Genomic DNA, 24,417 nt, shown 5'->3' with positions numbered 1-24,417 from the left:
ATATATGCTTTATTCCATAAATTTAAAATAAAATTTAAAATAAAACAAACAATAACAAAAATACAGCAGGAAATTATTTTTTTTAATAGTTTTGACATAGGCTGCAGCTGACTTGCTTCTTAATAGAACAAATTTAAGTATGTAGCCACAGGGATTGCTGGTGGGATCTAGGTGTTAGAGAGTCCTCAAGATGCAGCCATTTACTGTCCATCCTAAATGGAAACATTAGGTGGACCCACGTGGTGAATTACAAGTTCTACCTTCCTACTCTGTCAACATTCATTTGTGGACCTTCTGGCTGCTGTGACCCAGTGCACCTTTGACATTGCTAGCTCCCCTCACTGTCCATGGTACGATGCACGTTCTGTACTAGATTGGTCAGGTAGGGAATGTGAAATCAGATTCCGGTCCCCTTTTGTACATGTGAGACTGTTCCATTTGCAAGCCATGGCATCAGTTACACAGTCTTTTTAAAAAATATATTTTGTTATTTCCCTAACGTTATTCAAGCTTCATGGAACTTATTTCGCTTTTGCCAAGTCTTTCCAGTGAATAAATATCCCCACGAAACTATTGCTTCACTTTGGCAACTGAGATGCTGCAGATAGTTTGTGGGCAAAGTTAAGCCAAAGCCCAGCTCATTTTCTTTCTCTTCTCTGTGAAATGGCTAATACTGCTGGCATCCTGCCAGTTGGACAGAGCCCTTGCTAGCTTCGTGTTCTGGTAGCACCTTGACCCTATTGTTCCTTAGGAAAGATGAACAGATAATGGTTCTACAGCAAGAATAATCTCTTGAAAGTGACAAAAAATAGTCTGACTTTGCAGAGAGTTAAGGCTTTCTAGAGTATACTGTGATGAAAAAGTTTTCACTCCTCCCCCTTCCCCCCCAAAAGGATATTGATTAAATTCTCACAGTTATCAGGGAGGGCCAAAAGACAGCTACCACTCAGATAACCCTTGCAAAAGTTTTGGGTTTGGGGGCAACTAGGTGGAGCAGTGGATAGAGATCTGACCTTAGAGTCAGGAAGACCTGAGTTCAAATCTGACCTCAGACACTTGATATTTACTAGCTGTGTGACCCTGGGCAAGTCACTTAACCCCACTTGCCTTATCAAAAAGAAAAAACAAAAAAATTTGAGTTTCAAAGGTGGGAGACTCCTCAGGAGGTCCTAGTTTGAGGGGATGACTGCCAACCTGCTTGAAGAATCTGCTGATTCCTAAGGAATTTTCTTGCATAATACCATCAGAATCCTCCAAGAAGTCATGGTATGCTGCATTTCTATGTGGCATTCGCTGCAACCAAAACCTTTTCACCTATAGGCAGTCCTGCTTGACTAAGATCACATTTGTTTTGAGGAGTGTTAATTAGCCACTTGGGTTCTGGTCTTCACTGAGGAAGTCAGAAAAGGCAGTGGTCAACAAGCTTGAGTATGAGTAAGGGAATAAATCCCTGCCAGTTATCACAATGTCTTTGTTCCAAAGTTTTAAATATTGCCCAAATTGTCATTGCATTGCCAGGGGAAAGAAGCTGTCATAATTTTTACCATTTTATAAGGCATATGGTTACAAATAATTTCTGGAATTTTTGCCTGGGACATAAGATGCTTTAATGTGCCAGCTGCATTATAACCAAGGTGAATGAACATCTCAGGTTATATGGCAGTTATGTGAAAGAACAAAGCAAAGTAATGAACCCTCTTCCAATCTTTTAACTTCCTACTTGGATTTTAAAATTTTTTCATAGGATTAAAACTGGAAGGAAAATGAGAGATTGTCTAATCTAATCTCCCTTATTGTACAGATGAAATTGAGGCTGAGGGTTAAGTGGCTTGCCTAGGATCACCCACTGAGTAATTGGTAGAGCTGGGATTTGAATCAAGCCTCCAGGCTTCAAAGGAATTGTGGAAGAAGAGGAAGAGGAAGAAGAAGAAGATGAAGAAGAAAAAGAGGAAGAGGAAGAGGAGGAGGAGGAGGAGGAAGAGGAGGAGGAGGAGGAAGAAGAAGAAATTGAGAAAAATGCAGTTATCCCTTCCACATCATGGGGATTAGGGGCATAGCACCCTGGCAATCTGGAAAATCCACATAAAATTTTTTTGCCCCTCCCTTCACACCAGATAAGAAATCTGAATTATTATAATATTAAAAGATAAAATGTGTTGATATTAAACAATACTATACATATATTTTATGCATTTCTGAGTTCCTAAACTTTCTGTGTCATCTGCTAGCCTTCATATGTCATCTGCAACTTCCACAAAACTCCCTCCAAAATTCCCATTTAATTTCTTATGCCAATCTGCAATATATTGAAACTGCCATGGGGAAAGTTGAGATGTGGAAGGAATAAGTATACTTTTTTTTTTGGAAGGAGAAATGAAAGGTGGATGGAAGAATCTTATATAAAAATATAATCATCACATCCTTTCAAGGAGCTAAAAACAGAAGTGATTTGACTGGTTCCAGAACTAGAAAGAGGGTGGGAAAGTCTGGGGGGATGCAGGCCAGTAAGAAATCCAGAGAATGAAGTGAAATGTGGCTGGTGTCCTACATGGATGGTAGTAAGCTACAGAGGCTACCACAAATCTAGGCAATGGCCCCCAGGACAGGATACGGTTGAACTGTAAGTCACCTGTGTCAGCTATCAGAGACTTCCTACTGGAAATTACCTGCGGAGATATATGCTTAGTTGGCATTTAATAAATTGAACTGAGTTGATTTTCCCATCTCTTTTGGCTTATACTTGGAGGACCTTGATAGCTATCTTCAAATACTTTTGAAAGGCTGTCAGAAGAATCTGTCACCCAACAGGCATTTATTAAGAGCCTACTATGTGTCAGGTCCTGTGATGAGGCATTAGGAATACAAAGAATTCATGCCCTCAAAGCTACTTGAAAAAGGGGGCGGGGGGCGGGATTAGACTCATTCTCTTTGGCCTCAAAGGGAAGATTATGATGTACAGGTCTGAGCAATAAGTGGAAATTTAAAAAGAGGCAGATTTAGGCTTGTTGTAAGGATTCCCGTTGGCTTGCCCCAGGTTGGAGGTCTTCTTGGCCACTCATTGGCTGTGTTGTAGTGGGGATTCTTTTTCAGATATGGAAGGTACTAGAAGGTCAATGAGGCTCCTCTCAATGCAGAAATTCTGTGATTCTGTATGGTAGGAAAAGGTGCCTTATCAATTGTTAAATTCTAGAGAGTCCAGCTATCTGAATTTCTTATCTGCTGTAATATGATTTGTTGTTTAAAAGAGAAAAATGTGATCTTATCAGGGAATAGTAGATTGAGTCAGGACATCCTGGCTTCAATCTCTGATCCCTTGTAGCCATGTGACCATGGCCAAATGACTTACGTTCTCTAAGCCTCGATTTCTTCATTTGTAAAATAGTAATAGTTAAAAATTGTTTTCACATGTAATTGGTGGGAAAATAAAATATTAAAGTAGGGATAAATAATAGCTACCATGCCTACCTCACATGCTGTTGTGAGGCACAAATGGGCCCATGGATGGGAAGTGCTTTGAAAGCTTTAAAACCCTATGTGTCTAGTATGTTCATTTTCATGATTATGATTTTCTCCTCCTCCTGTAATATGCATTAGCTGGTGGCAGCAGGATGGTAAATGCCAGTGCAATAACTGTACTAGTACAGGTTCTGAAATCATGCCGGAACTACAAAGATTGTTTTTTTATCCATTTAGTAAAACTATTGTAATATAAGATGAGTTAATAAAGCCTTTGGCTTGCTTGTTCTTCTCCATATACGTTGTTCCATTTCCTGGATCATAGATTTAGATCTGAAAGGGCCATTAGAGGCCATTGAGTCCAACTCCTCATTTTACTGATGAGATATTAAAGCCAAGAGAGAAGTTAGGGACTTGCTAAGGATTTCACAGCTAGTAAGCAACTCAAGCCAGGTGCAAACTTGTCACTGACTATAAATTCAGTGTGCTATCCAGATGCCAAACTACCTGTGTTTTTTTGCACAGACTTTTTCTTTTCTAATGCCTGGGTTGCTCTCATTTCTTACCTCTACCTCTTGACATAGTTCTCTCCCATCAAGTTCAACTCAAAGGCTGCCTCCTATGTGATCCTTTCATGACACCAGATCAAAGTCCCAAATTACTTTGTATGTATTTGGTATTAACTTGTCTTTATACACTTTGTCTCCTCACCCACTCAGTAGAACGTAAGTTCCTGAGGGCAGAGACTTCCATTTTTATCTTCATCTCAAGTACCCTCACAATGACTTGAATGCTTTTCTTGGACCAGACATGTAGATTGCATTGGTATAAAGAACACTTATTGACAAAATGACATATGCCAGTGCAGATGAGTACTTGATCTACAACTTAAATAACCCCATCAGAAATCATTTACTCTGTGCCAGGCACTATGCCAATTGCTGGGAATATAAAGACAAGAGTAAAACTGTCCCTGACCTCAAAGAGCTTAGATTCTAGTGGGAAGGCAACATACACATATAAGGTATATACAATGTATACAAGGTAGTTTTGGTAAGGAGGATGCTAGCAGGCAGGGGAAATAGGAATGGCTTCTTTAGAAGGTAGTGTTTGAGTTGAGCCTTGAAGGAAATCAGGGAAATTTGCTTGAGGCAACCAAAGGGTTAAGTATCTTGCTTCAGGATCATACAACCATTATGAGTCAGGGGTGGTACTTGAACCCTTGCTTCTTGACCTCAGGTAGGCTCTATCCACTGCACCTCCGTGCCTTTATGGTGTGTGGTATAAAACAAGCACTTGTTGACTTAAACAAAGTGTTTGTGATATACAGGTCTGAGATTTCTGCACAGTCGACAAGGTTTTGTCCTCTTTTATTTTTCTGTCTGAAGCTACATTTTCCATCATAGTTTTTACTGTTCTTTTCTGTGCCTTCTTTTGCACTTAAGTCATCAGATACCAAGATGTGTATTAACTTAGTGTGCAGAATCTTGTCAAGTTCATTGTTACATGTCTCTGCCTCCCATGCCCTTCCCAGAATTGTAGGGGCATGGGCTGCAACTCTCATCATGCTCACCTTTAGAACTAGAAGTCAAGATGACCATGAAATGTGTCTTGATTATGGCTGCATAATAGAGGTGACACCATCTGCTCCTCTATTGATCTTCCTGAGGAAAACCTGGGAACTCTCCTACCTTGGAGCTGCTGGTTCATTTTGTCTTCATTTTTGTCTTCATTCTTTGGCTTCATTCATAGTAAGAAGGTCATTGTGGGTTTGGTTCTATTTTCCCCATAATGTTGAGAAACGTTCAGTTCAGTGGTCACTGGATGAAGCTCACATGTTAAAAGGACCAATAAATATATTAATGTTAATTTACAGTTTAAAGGTTATGTTATTCTTTGCATTCTTTCACCCCATTTCTATTACTTTTTTTTTATTTTTGAGACAATGACTTGCCCAGAGTCACATAGATAGTAAGTGTCTGAGGCCAAATTTGAACTCAGGTTCTCCTGACTCCAGGGCCAGTGTTCTATCCACTGTGCCACCTAGCTGCCCCTTATCACTCTTAACCACTGTGTAGTAGTGGAAGGACAAAAGACTCAGGATTAAAGGGGCCTTTTGTATTTTTTTTTTGGCTTTGCTTTTGATGTTTCATGATTTCCATGGTCAAAAAGCTCATCATGCAGTAGCCAATCTTCTGATGAGGAAGTGCTCTGTATTTAAGTAGGCTGGTTCTCAAACAGCAGACATGAGTCTACCTTCAAGGCCTGCAGCTTGGCCAAAGCTTTGGTTCTGTTAGCATTGCCTCCCGGAATCCAGGGGAACTTCCACAATATGATGAGGCATCCAAGGAAGACTTCTATGGAGACTGTTGATCCTGCTCTCATTGGCTATATAACTAGAGGAATCACCATATAGGACAGAGTGTTTGTTAAAATGGCAGACTAGGGCAAAGGAAGGAAATAGAACACCGGCCAAAGGAGAGAGCAGGTCAATTTATAGAAGGGGTGAGCTGGGAAGTGATTTTGGGGGGTAGAGAGTATGCCTTGCCTTTCTTTGTGCCACTGATACCCAACATTGTGCTTTATATGGAGTTGGCACTAGATAGATGTGTGATGATGATAATGATGGCACGTCTGCTAGCTTTCCCCTCTTACGGCAGCCATTGAATGGACTATTATGGGTTTCTGCGAAGGTTCCTCCTAGAGACCCAACATCATCTCCATGTGAGCTCTCCTTCCTGGGTCAGGCTGGGGGTCAATTTCCCTCTGTCAGGGGCAGCTAGGTGGTGCAGTGAATAGAGCACCAGCCCTGGAGTCGGGAGGACCCGAGTTCAAATGCGGCCTCCGACACATAATACTTCCTAGCTGTGTAACTTTGGGCAAGTCACTTAACCCCAATTGCCTCACTTAAAAAAAAAAACCAATTTCCCTCTGTCTTCTTCACCAATTATTCACCTACCAACAACCTTATTATAGTCTTGGAGTTGTAAGGAACTTTAGAACATGGTTTAGTGTTAAAAAGTACCAGTCTTTCAATGGGGTGATCTGGGTTAAGGTCTTGGTTCTAACTCTTACTAGATGTGTGAACATGTAAACTTCCTGAGCCTCAGTTTCCCCATCTATAAAATGGGGACAAAATTACTAGCACTTCAAGCTTCATGGGATTGTTGCAAGGAAAATGTTTTGTGAACCTTAAAGTGCTATGCTGTAGAAAATGAGTTATTATTATCTTGTCTGATGCCTACCCAGATTATTACTCTCTTCCTGATATCAAGCTTCAATTTGCCTTTTTATCATTTCTACCCATTAAATCTTCTGTCTGGAAACAAGCATAATGTAGTAAACCCCTCTTCCACACTACAACTTCTACAGATATCATATATCCTACCCACCCTACTCCCCAAGTGCAGAACTCAACTCAATTTATCAGCCCCTTATTAAAAACTTACAAGTACAGAGCCTTAAGTATCAGCTTGATGTAAGAGGATATGTTTTTTAGGACCCAAAATGAAATCTTTGCACTAAAATTTCATTTTCTATAACAGATCTTTTTTTTAATGAGATTTTTTTTTATTGAGACTGGGTTTCCCAATCTTCCCCCAGCTAGAAGTTTAGAGGCCAGTCAATGACTTGGTCCTGTTACTGACAGGTATGGGAGCTTTGACTTGTTCTATATCTGATCTGGGTCAGTTTGCCCCTCCTTAGATAGTCTGATGGCCTCCCACTTAGGGGCTACCCTACTGGTGTTGAACTTCTTACAGATAACTGCTTGGCTTAGCCCTGTTGTGTCTGAGAACTCCTAAATTGAAGCAATACACCAGTCTCAGACTACCTATATTAATTATATTTAATCAGAGGCAGAATTTACAAGCATTTTCCATCATACCTGGCCTCAGATCTTTTTTTTTTAAGGAAACTTCTCTCTAACTATATTATCTCTATCTTCTCCTTATAAACTTCACTTTTTTTTCTTTTAACCAAATGATTTGTTGACTGGCCTTTGGAATTCATCTCCTTTCATTTTTCCTACATTAGCCTTTTCCACAGTACACAAAAAAACCTGCCAGAATGGTTATGGGAGTAAATTAAGGTATAATTTGTGCCTCTTTTGTCAGGAGAAGAGCTCTCTATAGCTAGGTCCAACATTAAGGATCTTCAAGACCTGGACAAGGTGATTAAAAACCAAAGAGCTGGGCTGCAGAATTCTCAGGGTAAAACTCAGCTTTCCACAGAGTCAATCTGTGACATTACTGTTGTTCCAACCCATAGAAACTGACCAGCTTGACCAGCATATGCGTAGCTTGGCCAGCATCCAAAGACACAGAGAGTACTCTGGAGGAGATAAGCCTGTTGGGGATTTGTCTACTCTTTTGATTAGCAGTCTACTTTAAAAGTCCCAGTAGTAGCCCACATACTAATCAGAAGTGCCATTTGCTGAGGCAAGAAAAGAAATGAATTTATCAAAATTACTAAGTGTCTAGCTCTAAGTGGGCAAAGACATTTTGCAGCATTAAAAAATTCTTCTCCCTCTACTGAAGCTGTTAGGCAGGATCAGGCACACTTTTTAATGCAGGCAGCCTTTGAAAAGACCCTCAGATTCCTTCACATTTTGTAAATATACCAAGTAAAATTTAAAGCTGCTTTGTGTCTGTTTTGTATGTATGTTATGCCTACTGATCTGAATCCATGTTTTTAACCTCTTGCAGAATGTAAGCCCCTGGAGGGCAGGGTCAATTTCATTTTTGTCTTTGTATTTCCAGTGCCTACAAGAGTCCCTTGCACATAGTAGGTACTTAAAAAATGCTTGTCGAATTGAATAGAATTCTCTTTAAATTCCCTATGATTCTACATAACCTTCTGTTTGGTGGCACTTTAGTCTTTGTATCTTTGCAAAGAGATTTTGGTAATATGTGGCACACTACTCTTATTTTTATTAAGGACCATCACTCATTTCCAGCACTCTACCCTAGTGAGCTTTTACTTCTGTTTTTTGTTTGTTTGTTTGTTTTAAGGGAAATAATTGATTTTTACTTTTCTTTTCAGACACTCTGGAAAATGGATCCAATAAGTGTGACAGGTGAGGAAACTGTTCTTGATTAGTTTTTTGGCAGCTTATAATTTGTGGCTAACTTGGGAGAGCTGGGTATTTGGGCCACATGTGACATGTAAAGACCTTCTGTTTTGTTTTGTTTAATTCCAGTGCAGCTAACAGAAAGGGAGCAAGCAAAGATGAAACCTACTGGAAGGAGATCAATGCAGCTATGGCCTTAACAAATCTCGCACAGGGAAAAGACAAACTTCAGGGCACCACCAGCTGCATCATTCAGAAATCATCGCATATATCAGAGGTCAAGACTGTCAAAGTGCCACTAGCCCAACAATTTTAAGCGCTTGCTAACTGTGGGATCCATGGACATTCCTCATGCCATTTGTATTTCTGTAAAGTCAGAACCCGAGACCTGGAGCAAGCGTCGAAAACCGTTCCCTTCCCGACATGGTCAGTAAAGCAGTTACTCCCTTCAGAATTTTTGGTCTTCTTTTTTTTTTTTAATTATATTAAATAAATTGTCCAGTCGCTTCTATAAAAGACATATAAATTATAAAAAAAATCAGTTTTTATCAAAATATTAACTTATTTTATGTTACTCAAACTATGCATAAAATGTCTGCATTGCTATTACAATAAGTGCCTTGCTTTCCAAAAATAAGCTATAACGTGGGCATAGCAGAATAGTTATGCCTCAAAATGACAATGCCATAATGCTTATTAGTCTATGTATTATTCCAGATGGGCCTGACCATTCCAGAGCTGAAACCATAACTGCTGAACGCCCTTGAAATGTATTCAGTATTTCACATTTTTAAAACGTATTCAGTCTAAAGGAAATGTCCCCTTTTTAAAAATTCCACAGTATTAAGTATGACCCAATGTATCTTTCAGTGGTATTAAGTTTGTTGTGCATGTTTCTTGCTTGTCCATGCAGAACATTATCTACTACCACCAGAACTCACTTCGTTGAAAAGTGCAATACTCCACATAATGTGTATATTTAAGAAACAGTGTGTCCAAATTAATTTTAAAGATTAAATTATGCACCATGTTCAGTAGATGTCTCTTATGGCAAGCTTCACCAGAAAACTCCCTCCACTCAGCTGAAATTTCACTTTGGATTTTTTTCTTTCTTGAGCTTTGCTACACACTGTTTAAAGTTGTTAAATAAATAACCAAAAAATATATCTTTTTGTACAGAAGTAAACTTGTAGTCCCATATCTTACTTGTTTTGGAACTCGGTGTCTTGCCATGATGGAAATGGTTTTAGCTATGGCATGGTTGAAACAGCATTGGTTTGATTTGTGTGAAACCAGGAAGTCTAATTGATAATCTGCCTTTCAAGGAGCAACAGACAGTGAGATAAATATGTGTATGTGTATGTAGGCACAGTCAAAGACACGCACGCAATAAAGTCAACCCACAAATTAAAAGTATATGGTCCCTACAATATTGAAAGGTCATTACATTTTGCCAAGGAGATTAAGGACTGATAGGAAATCATGCATTAAAGAAATAACAGTTCAAATTTTGAAACAAAATTGCTATCGAGTGGAAATAATAAATACAAAAAATGGAGGGGTGGGGAGGAACACTGTATTTTCTCCAGTCAAACAACAATATCCTAATCAGCTTGGGAACACTTGAATAAACAGTGGAAATTCTGAATGTGATTTGGAGTACATCAACTACAGGAGGGTGAAAAAAGTTTTGATTATTTGGGAGATGGGATAGGAATTTATTTTTTTCCATTTATAACCTATTCTGTTCCTTTAAAAAAAAACTGGAATTGTGTGTGTGTGTGTGTGTGTGTGTGTTTATGTGTATGTGTGTGTGTGAAAGAGAGAGCACGAACACCTCAATAACGCATCCAAATGGTAAAATTCTCCTTTATGTTTCAGAATATTTTACAAAACCTTGTCTGCTCCAGTTGTACTAAATTATTTCAGAGACAGGAAAAAAAAAATCCATCTTAGTATAACTTGTAGGACACGTTTTGTTGTAACATAGCCTTGGGGGTTGGGGTTATTTAGTGTATGATAAAGATAATTTGATATGAAAATATTTTGTATATATATTTTTTACTTTGTTTTTCTAAATTGCTGTTTGCAATGACATTATAGTGCCGCGCAAAAAGTATACACCGTGACTGTATGAACAAATGGAGTACGTGTTTTGTTGTCTTTAGGTAGTTAGAGTTCCATGACACATTTTGATACTTTACATCCAGAATTTTGCCATAATGTGAGCAGGTAACTGAAAACTAATGACAAATACTTCACTCTTGTTCGTACTATCATAAGTTATTCAGGCCTTAAGTATCTTGTGACAATACTTTGTTTTTGTTTTGACAAACATTTCAGTTCAAGGTATGCGGAGTATTTTCATTTGAATTAATGATCATTCAGCACTGTCATCTTTTTTTTTTAAGCAGTAGCAAATTAGTTTTTCAGTATAAGTATAGAAGATAAGCCATTATGGAACATGTGTTGTTTTTTTAAAAAATTGCCAAAGTGTAGAGGTTGGTCCATAAACACATTAAGTCCATTTTACAATTAATGAATACTTGGCATTATTTGCTACTGTAATTATCTCTAATTTATTTTTCCTTTCGCTGCTTTAACATTTTCTGGAAATGCAAATGCTTCTTCTCTCCCCACCTCTCCCCCCACCATTTCCTTTTAAAAGAAGAATCTTGAACAACGCTGAGCCAACAGCTGAAAATCAAAGTCATAATTTATATCGTAGAGAAACGTTATTACTGCTGTTCCTTGTTGTGCCATATGTAATCATTTTAATAAAATTAATAACTGCCAAAAATCTTGACAGCTTTGGAATAAATGTTAATTTCTGTTCCTTAATCATCACATGCACGCTGCTTTCTTTTGGGGGCAGACCAGGTTGGGAAACAGTGAGTGTGTGTTAAATGAAGATCATGTTTTAGAGAGGCATCACGAAGAGCACTGGATTAAGCTGGTGTTTCAGCTTTCATCACATTATGTCCCCCTTTCAAGAGCAGAGCAAAGAGAACACGGAACTAACTTGTGAATCACATGCAGAGTTCCCATTTTCCTATAACTTAGGGAAGAACATTTATATGCAATTCAGTCTTATTCAACAAACATTTATTATTCCATGAAGAACTCTATGCTAGTCCTGCAGGGAATATAATCCTTGCCCTCATTCAACTTACTGTCCAGTAGAGGGAGATGATGTGAACACAAATAACCATAATACAAAATGATATGTGACTGATGGCATTTAAGAGGAGTAAAATGCTCTATGTGGATTTCATTGGATGGAAGGGAAGGGGAGTAGAAAAGAAAGGCAGTTAAATGATATAATGGATAGTTTGGACTTGTTAGGAAGATTTGGATTCAAATTCTGCCTGCGATACTTAGCTGTGAGGCCACTGGGAAATCACTTAAACTCTTTTCAGTGTCAATTACTTCACCTGTAAAATGGAGTCCTAATAGCATCCACTTCACAGGGTTATAGTGAGGATCAAAGAAGGATAAGATATATAAAGTGCTTTGCAAATAAACCTTATAAGCACTACATGGTGATGATGATGATAATGGTGCTGGTGGTGGTGTCCTAACCAACTGAGTGACTCGGGAGAGGATTTGTGGAGTATGTGGTTACTAAAAGGAATGAGTAAATCAACTACTGGGTTGGTGTTTTTTGTATTCTATACTTGGGTGTCTATGGATGGGGATATTTTGGAAGAGTACACAGAAAGGAAAATGAGTTTCAGGGTGGGAATAAGAGGGAGATCAGGAAAGGAATGTTGACTAAAAGAACTCAAAATGGAGACTGGGACTGAGACATTTAGAAACTGGGGTACCTGTAGAGATTCAGAACAGAAGAAGAAAGGCCTTGACCTCCCTTTCTTGACACCCAACAAGAGGTAGCCCTAAATGCCTTCATTACTGAGTGCTTAAACTGTGGCAACAGATTCCTAATTGTTCTCCCTGAAACAAATCTCCCCTCTCTTTAACCCACCCTCCACAGAGCTGCCAAAATCACCTTTCTAAAGCATGGGTCTGAACCATCACTCCTCGGGGGGAGTCACTTCCATGGCTTCCATGCAGGGGTCCACCGATGCCGGCTCAGACTGCCTGGCAAGTGCCAGTTGTTGAATTTGCAGCGTGAGCATTTACACCTCAGAAATTAGGGAGCTGTAAATCAGGGCTTGATTTATCATTTTGTTGATTGACTAGAATTAAAGAAGTGATGGAGGAAATGTTAATAATGCAAATTAAACTTAAAAGTGTGTCATGTGAGACTTCATTGTTAAATGTTTATCAGCAAGGCTAAATGGATAAATAAGTAAATAAGCAGACAGATGAATGAATGAATGAATGAATGAATGAATGAATGAATGAATGAACAAATGAAGGAATGAATAAAATACAAATATAAATGAATAAAATGTCTTTTATCCTGCTCCCAGGATGGTATACAGACTCCTGATTGGCATTCAAAGCTCTTCACAGTTTTGCTATAAACTTCCTTTCTACATATTTCATATTAGTCCCCTTTATACACTTTCAGTCCTAGCCAAATTCTCCTGTTCACCTCCCTCCCATCCCTGCTGAGCATTCCTTCTCCTGCCTCCGGCTGTGTCTTTGCACAGGCTACCCCCTTCTGCCTGGAATGTACTCCCTTCCTGTCTCCACCACTTATTATCTGGGCTTTGTTCGAGCTCAGCTCGTGAGCCATCTCGCACAAAACCTTTCTTCTAGTTGTTCAAAGGTTCACAAATTTGGAACTGAAAGGAAAATATAGATAGATAATATTTCAACCCCCTTATTTTTTTTTTGATCAGTTGTTTTCAGTCATGTCCAACACTTCATGGCCCTATTTGGGGTTTTCTTGGCAAAGTGGTTTACCATTTTCTTCTCCGACTGATTTTACCAATGAGGAAACTGAGACAAACACGGTTAAGTGACTTGCCCAGAGTCAAACAGCTAGTGTCTGTGGCTAGATTTGAACTCAAGAATTCCTGACTCTATACTGTACCATCTGGCTGACCTTATTTTACAAATGAAGAAACTGAGATCCAAAAAAGTTAAACGATTGCCCGAGGTCATGCAGGTAGTAAGTGGCAGAGCCAGGATTCAAACTTGTGTTTTAGCGTCAGAGAATCATCTCTCTATGGCTGGAAGGGACCTTAGCAGTCTTCTAGACACAAGCCTGAATTTTACCAGGGAGCCCCAGTGTCCTTTGTTTTATGCTACACCCTTGTGTTCTCCCCTTCCTCAAATAAACTGGTATGTGCTTATCTGTTTACATATTGTATCTCCAAGAAGAATTCAAACTCCTTGAGAGCAGATGTGGTTTTTCATTTTTGCCTTTGTAGGGCATACCCCTAACAAAGTGTTTTTTGTAGGGTATACCCCAGTGCTTTCTGTACTTGGTAGGCTTGTGGGATTGAACTGAATTGGAAGCAAGAGCTAAGGGACCACTTACGCACATTAGTAAGAGATGAGGCTGTCATGTCCTCAGACACAGGTCAAGATGACCACCGTGTGGGGAAGGATTTCCGAGCGTCAATGATTGCATTTCTCCCCTTGGCTCATGGAGAATCTGCTCAAGATGTTCTGGGCTGAGAAGTCCAAGAGCTGCCTTTTGGCCTGTCCCAAGTAGCAGCAACGTTTAACAAACAGAGGCAACAGTCTGGAGCTACATGGAAAACAACTCTGCTCGGTGGCACAGCTTCATACAAATAAATACCAGAGTACAAGCAGACTTGAGACTCTTCCATTCTGTTTGGGATAATTTAGGTGTGGTTCTGTCTAGAGACTAAGCAGATGACCCCTCCAGGCTGCTCCCAGCTCTTGAATTCTATGGTTGTGGTACTCTGAGATGCCATGAACCCGAGGTTCACAAGAGTGTCTTTGCTATCTGTTGGTTATCCACCGATGCCAGTACATTGATGTGGAAGGAGTGCAGGATTTGGAATGAAGAACATCCGGGTTTGATTTCTGCTTTGGACACTCCCCAGCTATGTCACCTTAAGCAAGTCCCTTAGACTCCGTGGACCTCGGTTTCTTGCTCTGTAAAATAAGTGAGTTGGCCTTGGTGACTTTTAAACTATGATCCTATGACCTCAAACAACATTGTAGGTCTTTAATAGTAAACAAGATTTGAAATTGTGACTTTAGAGATCTTAGAAAATGAAGAGAGGTGGTGGGCTACTGGTGCAGAATGAGGCATACATATTCAGATAACATCAAACTGTTTTACCTGTACTTCTTTCTTATAAAGGATGGAGGGCTCTGTTGAGAGGGGGGAATTATTGAGAAGTGATAGCCCTGTAAAAAGAAAGCATTTGTAAGATGAATGTAAACCTTAAGCCAATTCCAGTGGGTCATGTCTGTTCTGGTTCAGTGCTAAAGGACTTATCATTCTTATCAACGCTGGGTTTATTTATTTATTTTTTTAATGTAATGGGGGCAAACAAAAGAGCCCCACTGACCTGCTGGACCAAGGGACTACCCAGAGTCTACTGTGTCACCCCAAAGCACCAAATGTGCGTTTATCTGTATTTAGGCGTTTCTGTGGCCATGGGAAGGGAGAGGCAGGGCTCAATCACATTGTAAACACAAGGTGAGCACCCTGGCAGAAAGAGCTTATCCTGTGTCACTGACAATGCATCCTCTGAGAGGTACAATGTTTACCTAGAACAGGAGAGGGCTTTCTGCTGGCCAGAAGAACTTGGTTTTGTTTTCGCTTTTTGTTTTAAACAGGCGAGCAAAACGAGTTTCTGACTTTGAAAAAAAAAAATGAAACGGACTTTATTTATTTATTTATTTAGTGGAAATAAATTGTTGCCCACGAATCCATCCCACGAAGAAAGTGTCTGAATAAAGTTTCTACAGTGTTAGCCCAAACACGGTTTCTGGAAATATGGCTCTCACACTTTAAGTTAAGGGAAGTTAGTGTTTCATTGTTTTATTAGGGGATTAAAAAAATAAAAAGGAAATGCCTCTGGGGTACTTGTATATGCTTTGACCTTCAAACTTTCCCTCAGTTGTATTTACACAGCTCCTCATCCCCTTTAGGTATGAAAAAACAGCACATTACATCAAATTGGGAGGGCCCTTTCTTTCCTCTCTAGATCAGAGGTTCTTTTGTATCATGGAACCCTTTGGCAATAGTCTGGTGAAGCCTGTAGGCTTCTCAGAATAATATTTTTAAATGCATTAAATAAAATGCATGGGATTGCAAAGGAAAACATTTTTATTGAAACACAGTTATCCCAATGTTTTTTAAAAAACAAGTTCACGGGCCCCAAGCTAAGAAGCCCTGGTCTAGATGTTCATGGGTGAGGAATACGAGGCCCCATTGGAGCCGTAGTAAATGAAATAGTCCTTGGTGAAGGAATGCCTTCTATGGTTTTGCACACCCTCTCAGGGCCACTCAGCTCTTCATAGAATTCTCCAGGCTTTAACGTACCCTGTAAAATCTCTTCAATCAACAACCCCCACCATGTATCACTATATTCCTAACTACCTCTGCTTTCTGGATATCTTAACTCCCCAAAGGGCTGTCAATTTAACCGTAACTGCCTAACAACCGCCAAGTCTCACTTTATGAGCTGCTGTTGAGAGTTTAGCTATTTAAGGCTGATTTTAAACAATTTTTATTGGCACTTCATGGCATTTGCTTGATTTACAATGCTGTAAATAACCACAAATTGGAGAAATTTCTTTCCTTCACGGTCCTAGGCAAAGATTGCAATCACCATTGTGTTATCTCTCACCACATACACGGTAGGGCCCGCCAGACCGCTGCTCGCTTGGTAGCTTTCCCAAACCACTCAAGGTTGAGTCCTTGGGTGGAAGACCCTCAAGAAAAGCAACAGGACACCCCAGCATCTGCCTTCGCTCTCAGCATAAACTATTTGAGTGGCCTGGGTGTTATTCTCTACGACAATGGGGAGCTCTCACCTGGTAACAATTACTTCAGAAATTTCATCAAGTGGTTTGTATTTTAACAGATGTCTCAAATGTGTGACTTTTTTTTTGAGAGGAAAAGATTGAAAACTAGCTGTAAGACAGACATCCACATTCTCTTTATTCCCTTCTCATGTAGTGCCCCAATGGACCTCCTTAGAATTCTTTGCTCTGAACCTCTCCACTCCATTAGATGTCTTGGGAGCTGTAGTATATAGGATATGTGATGGATCTATAGAATTAGCCTCTATAAGATATCTATATAGCCTGTGAAGGCTGCCTGGTGGAGCTATAGAATAGGCCTTATATGACATATCTATAGACTCCATCTATAGTAGGATATAACCTATATAGGATTTCTGATGGAGATTTAGAATATGGCCAGCCTATGATATCTATTGGCTCCGTACAGTATCTAGAGTACACAAAAAATAGAAGCTATCGGATGGAGCTATAGAATACAGTCTATAGGCTCTATAAGGTATTTCTTAGATCTATAGGATATAGCCTACATGGGGTTATTGATGACTCTATGTATAGTCTTTTTAGGATATCTGTGAGAAGCAACATGGCACAGTGGACAATAAGCCTGCCTCAAGAAGTCAGGAAGACATGGGTTTAAGTCCAGTCTTTGATACATGCTGGCCTTATGCTTCTGGGCAATATATTTAATCTCTCAGTGACCCCAGGCAATTCTCTAAGATGGCAAATGTCATTTGCATCATAGGGGAAGCTCCCTACATTCATGAAATCACAGATCTGAACTGAGAGATGCACCTGTTGGATTCCTTGTCATGACCTTCAATTGCTTCATCTGTTATCTGGATGGACAAAGACCTGGACTTGGGGGCAGCTAGGTGGCACAGTGGATAGAGCATGGGCCCTGGATTCAGGAGGACCTGAGTTCAAATTCAGCCTCAGACACATAACACTTACTAGCTGTGTGACCCTGGGCAAGTCACTTAACCCATTGCCTAGCAAAAATAAAAAGAAACAAACAAAAAAGACCTGGATTTGGGGTCATAACATCTGGGTTCCAGTCAGAATTCTGCCACATATGTTCTGGTGAACTGACCAAGTTATCTCTACAGTCTGGGACTCAGGTTGAACTAGACAACATCTTAAGTCCCTTCCAGTTCAAAATTTGTGGAGCTATGAACTGTTTTGTTATCGTTCAATCGTGTCCAACTCTTGGTGACCCCATTTGGAGTTTTCTTGGCAAGGATACTGGAGTGGTTTGCCTTTTCCTTCTCTAGCTCATTTACAGATGAGGAACTGAAGCAAATAGGGTTAAATGGCTTGCCTAGGGTCACACCACTAAGTGTCTCAGGCCAGATTTGAAATCAGGAAGATGAGTCTTCCTGACTCCAGGCCCAGCACTCGATCCACTGAGCCAACTAGCTGGCCCCTGCACCACCTAGCTACATCTTAGTAAATGGTCTTCTCCAGTTGGTACAGCTAACAAAACATAGAGAAATATAAACTAGCAGCCACCTTTGTGGTAATGAGTTTTTTTCTGAATTTTAGCTGATCTGGTCTTTGGGCAGTAGACCTACAATCAGTCACAATCCTTGTAATCACCATTTCTCCACTCCAGTTTGATAGGACTCACCAGAGCTTATTCTCTGCTGTCATCTCCTTCAAGAACCCAGGATTACCTCCATCCTAGGAGACAGCATTTGGTATAAGACTTTAATGGAGACAAATTAACCCATCAAATATAGAGCTCTCTGTCTTTTTCTCTTACCCAATCTCCCCATTACCAGGTAGTAACACATTCCTGGCCCCTTTCCTCAAAACTTTCTACTTTTCCCTTTACCTTCTCTGTAAGTCCTTATTCCACTTCCATTTCCCCCAGAGTTGTTCCATCATCTTGCTGAGTTTAAACTTCTGTCAAAGTAGATGGCATAATAACTAGGTGGTAGAGTGGGCCAGTGCCCATGGAAGTACTACCTTCTATCTAGCTGGGTTGGTGCCATGGGGATGGGGCCATCAATCTCAACCAAATTGTGTAGATTATTTCTGGTTATTTACTGAAGGCACTGAAATGCCTTTTCATCGATGTGGAATTTATTGGTATATTGTCCTGTCTTCTGTATTGGATTGTAAGATATTTAAAGGGCAGGGCTGTGTTTTCTGTTTCCTCTATCATTATTCTCATAGTAGATACTGGAATGCCCTAGGCACTGCATGAGGCAATATAAAAGCTTGTTCAATTCATTTGACTGACTTATATGTGGGGCCCCTGTAGACACAACTTTAGGTCTTCACAATCTCCAACCACTAACAGTCAATTACCAGGTTGAATCTACATTGACCTTGCAAACCATTTTTGCCAAAGATCTTTAAAAAAAGATTTAGCACATTGACAAAAGTCACAGGTGCAGAATCACTGTGAGTAGTATTGCAGAGAATTCTCGCTGTAACCACACTGGCATGACTCCTTGAACCTAGCCAAGAAACATTTACAATGCCAAGCTCTAAGACGGACTTAGACTCTCCAAAGCAAGGTGGTATCGACAGCATGCAGGAATTGAGAGCGCTGAAACTCCCTCCAACACAACAGATCAGTTAAGTGACCTGTGCCTAGCGCAACCAACCAGTAAGTGTCAAAGGTAGGGACTTGAACCTCAGTCCTGACTCTAAGATGGCATTCTGTCCACTAAATCACACACATCTAGCTCCTCCTCTGCCTCAAAAAATGTACCTGAAGTTTATTTACTTATATTTTCACTAAATTTTGGGTTTTGTTGTGAATTTAGTCATCAACAAACATAAACGTTTCAATATAAATAGTAATAGTGCTTTAAGAAATGCTCTTTCCAAAGTGCTTTACATATACAAAAAGAACAAAAAAGACTTACATAAGAAACTGTTGTTCTGTTATTTTTGTTTTTAGTTTTTTAGAAAAATATGCAGTTATCCTTTCCACATCGCGACTTTCTTCACCATGGTTTCAATATATCAGAGGTTCAGCATAAGAAATTAAATGGGAATTTTGCAGAAGCCACAGATGACACATGAAGGCCAGCAGATGACACAGAAAAAGTTTAGAAACTCAGAAATACATAAAATATAAGTATATTATCACTTAATATCATTTTCTATCTTTTAATACCATAATAATTCAGACGTCTTCTCTGATACAAACGGAGGGCCAAAAAATCTTATGCAGATTTTTCAATCGTGAGGGGGAGGCTGGAGGGTGGGGAGTGGGTACCACATCCCTAACCCCTGCAATGTGGAAAGGATAATTGTATATGTTAAGATTTAAAAGGTAGCAACGAAGCTGTTCTATTTGCTATGCCCCTTTCTGTGCCCTTTTGGGTTTTCTTTGGTTGTTGGCATCACATATATTATCCTTCAGGTCCTGCTTATTCAGGTCTGCTCAGGACAAGTCTTCCCATGTTTCTCTGAATCCATCTATCCATTCTGAACCTGCAATTTAGATTAATGCCACTAGGTGGCAACACGGCCTTGGTCTCACGATTCATATTGCAGGCACATGCTTCGCCCTAGCTTTTCAGGGCATGCCCTCCTGGATTTATAGCCCTGAAATATGCATGTTTTATTTATTTTTTAAAATGCTGTTAATAAACTAACCATTTGGATGAATTAAACAGACATGCAGTGTAAGCAACCTTAGAACTGGGGTTCTTAGCCTTTCGTGCCAGGCTAGTGAAACCTATGGGTCTCTTCTTAGAATAATGTGGTTTTTTAAATGCATAAAACAAAACATGTAAGATTACAAAGAAAATAAATTATGTTGAAATATAGGTTCTCTCTCTCTCTCTCTCTCTCCATATATATATTTAATTTAACCCATATATATTTATTTAACTTAGGGTCCATGAACTATGTACACACACATACACACACATACATATGTGTGTATTCATTTGTTTATTTAAAATTTGCTCCAAAACAGGAGTTCTACAAACCTAGAGTCCATGAACTATATGTATGCATGTATGTTTGTATGTGTTTACATAACACATACATATATTTTGTGTGTGTGTGTATATATATATATATATATATACTGACTATACACATACATACATAGATATAGATATATAGAGATATGTGTGTGTATTTACCGTTCATAGGTTTAGAACCTGAGTTAAGAACCCCTGCTTTGGAGCAACTTTTAAAGAAATACATACATGCCTAGATACAATTCAGCATTTTTCTTTTTAACAAATACTCAGGGTCACAGATTCAGAGCCACAAAGTAAAGGACAATCTTTCTCCCTCATTTTGCAGAGAAGGAAACCCAGGACCAAAGAAATTAATTAATGCATCTTCATTTGTTCTAATTCCGTCACAAACTTTGACTAGCGTGTACTCTTCCAAATGCTAACTCCCACTGCTTCCCTCAATATGTAGTCAGAATGTTCTTGGGAACTGTTTGTACAAGGACCTAGAATTTTAGTTTCTTACTTTCAAAGTCCATCCCGGTTAGTTTATGTCTTGACAAGCCAGTCCCTTTAACTAGAGTCCCATGCCTGTTTCTAGGCTAACCAAAGGGAAAGGGAAGTTTGCCTTCCTAATTTCCTAGATGTTGGAAGTATCTGTTTTCCCTTCCGTCATGGGACAGAAGCAAAGAGGGGGAAAAGCTTTCTCCTGGGAGACATTATTGAGAGCTTTAAAAGCAGTCCCTTAGGTGGTTTTCCAAATCTTTGGAACCACAACTCTCCTCTAAACATTCAAAGTGCTGGAGATTCAGAGGACCGGAGGTCCTATGTGACATGACAAGCCACTCACTTCCTGGGCTTCTGTTTCTGTATCTGTAGAATGAAGGGGTTGGACAAGACAACTTCCCTTCCAGTTCCAAATCCTCCTGTCTGTGTTGTCTCTGGTTCTTAACCATTTTCCTCTTACTTTTTCTTGAGAAGAAGCCTCCTCTCCACCATGACTATTTAATGAAATAAGACATTCTCTGCTGGGTTGCCCTAGCAACCTGCAACATTTACAAACTGCTCTAGTAAGATCAAAGAAAAGTAATTTCTGAAAAGACCCAGTATCCCTTAATTATAGTTGAACATTTTCAATACAGGTTTTTAAATATTAGATTTAAATCAAGAGTTCTTAAACTGGGGTCTGTGAATTTTAAAAAAAAAATTTGATAACTGTATTTCAATATAATTGGCTTCCTTTTTAATCCTATGTGCTTTATGTTTGCATTTAGAAACACTATTCTGAGAAGTGTTCCATAGGTTACTGTGCTAAAGTGGTCCATGATACAACAACAAACAAAAAAGATTAAGAACCTGTAATTTAAATCAATTTTGACACTTTTTTCACTCTGGTGCTACCAGATCTCCCAATAGGAAAGGACCTCAAAAGCAAGTCAAGGCAACAAACATTTATTAAAGGTTTACTATTTGCCAGGCATTGTGCTCAGGCTGGGGATACAAAAAGAATCAAAAAGATAGTCCTTGCTCTCAAGGGGCTTACATTTGACTAGTGGGAAACAGCACATGAAAAAGAGCTGGAAAACATGGTAGAGAAGAGACTAAATTGACGCATGGTAGTGAAGTGCAGAGAACAAGGGAATGAAACATGGTTGGCCTGGGCCTGTCCCCTAAATAGAGGCACCTAGAAGAAACTTACTGATGGAAGAAGGGAGCAGCATGGTGGAGGGCATGAAGGCCTTATCAGAGGTCACTTAGGCCAGTCCATACCTGTGTCCCCACTTGGTTAATTATAAATCTAGTCATACTCTTAGTTTAAATATCCAATCATCTGAATCTTTTTAGCATTTCAAAAATATTTTCCTTCTAGTCTTTAAACAAGGATGCATCTTAAAATTCCCAGGACTTCATTTTAGGCAGCTTCTGAGGTTCTTTTTTTCATAGTGACCCAGATACAGTGATGACAATTTTGTGTGGCCACATGTAATATGTGATGTGGGAAGTAAGTAGTGAAGAAATGTGAAACACCCAACTTGGTGAAGACTCCAGATGCTATTCCCAAAACACTGGCAGAAATGTAGTTCTTCAAGTGGCAAGGAGAAAAATGAGGGTTAGAGTGTGTACATCAGTTGTCAACCTGAAAGTGCCGAGTATACCATCCAAGGTACCATCCCAGGTTTCAAAGGTAATTTCTAGCTTCTAACACAATGCTTTGCACGCTCAGGTACTTGTTTTATTTTATTTTTGTCAGGACCTGCGATTTCAGGAATGGAGGAAACTCTCAGGATGAGAGCTTCCTCCACTAATGTAGAAAGTAGGTAACCACTCTTTCACCTACGGTCTTATAGAGTTGTTTATGGGAGCTGAGAGGTAATTGATTTGTACAAGATCACACAAATCTGAATGTGTCAGAAGCACCATTTGAACCCAGGTCTTCCCAACTCTAAGTGGCATCTTTATCCACTACACCAGCTACCTGTCTAATAACTGTCTATTGAATTGAATTAAATCACACATGCCAAAATATTCAAAATTATCAGACTCGGGGGGAAAAAAATCATATTTCAGATGGGCAAGTTTCTTTAGTGGCAGTGATTCATCACCAAACATGGTGGCACACATAAATCATCCCAGCTACTGGTAAAATTAAAGATGGTGGGCCACCTAAACTCAAGAATTCTGAGTTGCAGTAGGATAAGTCAACTCTAAGTTTAGCATTAATATAGTGAGCCATCAGGGCGGGGTGGGGCACCAGGTTGCTTGAGGACGGGACAAACCAGCCCATGTCAGACATGGAGGAGGTCAAAGCTCCTATGCTGAGCAGTAGTGGGATATAGCAGAGAAAAGAAAGAAAGAAAGAAAGAAAGAAAGAAAGAAAGAAAGAAAGAAAGAAAGAAAGAAAGAAAGAAAGAAAGAAGAAAGAAAGAAAGAAAGAAAGAAAGAAAGAAAGAAAGAAAGAAAGAAAGAAAGAAAGAAAGAAAGAAAGAAAGAAAGGAGACAGAGAGGGAGGGAGGGAGGGAGGAAGGAAGGAAGGGAGGGAGGGAGGGAGGGAGGGAAGAAGGAAGAAAGGAAGGAGGGAAGGAGAGAGGGAGAATGAAAGGAAGGAGGGAGGGATGAAGAAAGGAGGGAAGGAGGAAAGGAGGGAAGAAAGGAGGAATGAAGGAAGGGAAGGAGGATGGAAGGAAACTAAGAAGGGAGAAAAAAAACAAAAAATAAAAGAAAGAAGGCAAAAAGGAAGGATGGAAGGAAAGAAAGAAGAAGCACTAATTCAGATTGCTTTTGAAGAGACATAAAGCATCCCTGCATGGGATGACAAATGAGTATCTTTGAAAATCCCCTCACAGAGAAGCATCAAAAAATTTCCAGTAGACATCTACTTAACTTTGGCATCATTCACAATGACCTCATTTGAAGGCTATGAGCCTGCCTTGGATTATACCTTTAAAACAATAACTTACCACTTTTAGGCTTTGAACTCTCAGGAAAATATTTTCCACAACCATTGCTGTAACTAACATTTCATGTTTATAGATGCAATAAGCTGTCCCTTTAAGGTTTGTTGCTGAATTAAGATCTGCTCAGAGTTCTAAGAGAATCTGTTACCCTGAAAGATGGCTGGGGAAGGTTGAGTCTCACTCAGAGTGCTCAGACACTTGTTGCTGAATTTTGAATGTGATAAGCTGTAACATACTGGGGAGATATAGACATCACAGTCATTTTATGAATCTGGAATAGATGTAGTTTATCTAATTATATAAATGTAAAAATTTTCTTAGGGGCAGCTAGGTGGTGCAGTGCATAGAGCCCTGGAGTCAGGAGGACGTGAGTTCAAATACAGCCTCAGACTTGACACTTACTAGCTGTGTGACCCTGGGCAAGTCATTTAACCCCGACTACCTCACCAAAAAGCAAAATTAAAATAAAAAAAATAAAAATTTGCTTACTAATTATAAGCTAAGATGGAGTTGTTTGCAGAGGAGCTAGAGGCCAAACCCAGAAAACTAAGAGAAGAAAAAGAATAGTGAAATG

The 24,417-nt window shown here is 39.5% G+C and overlaps 1 protein-coding gene across 1 annotated transcript in view; it reads left to right on the top strand.

The window, feature by feature from the left end:
- The window catches only part of MKX (mohawk homeobox), a 108,606-nt gene extending 97,232 nt beyond the window's left edge, over nucleotides 1–11,374 (top strand). Inside the window, exons 6-7 of the mRNA XM_020990524.2 lie at nucleotides 8,500–8,533; nucleotides 8,657–11,374. Coding sequence (XP_020846183.1) covers nucleotides 8,500–8,533; nucleotides 8,657–8,843 — 221 coding nt within the window. The 3' untranslated portion in view covers nucleotides 8,844–11,374. The remainder of the gene's footprint in view (nucleotides 1–8,499; nucleotides 8,534–8,656) is intronic.
- Nucleotides 11,375–24,417: the final 13,043 nt, after the last annotated feature.

Source organism: Phascolarctos cinereus, unplaced genomic scaffold (assembly GCF_003287225.1).
Source record: "Phascolarctos cinereus isolate Bilbo 61053 unplaced genomic scaffold, phaCin_HiC Scaffold_1;HRSCAF=81, whole genome shotgun sequence".
Lineage (NCBI taxonomy): Eukaryota > Metazoa > Chordata > Mammalia > Diprotodontia > Phascolarctidae > Phascolarctos > Phascolarctos cinereus.
Note: the sequence above shows the minus strand (reverse complement) of the source record. Positions and strands in the feature narration are given on the sequence as shown.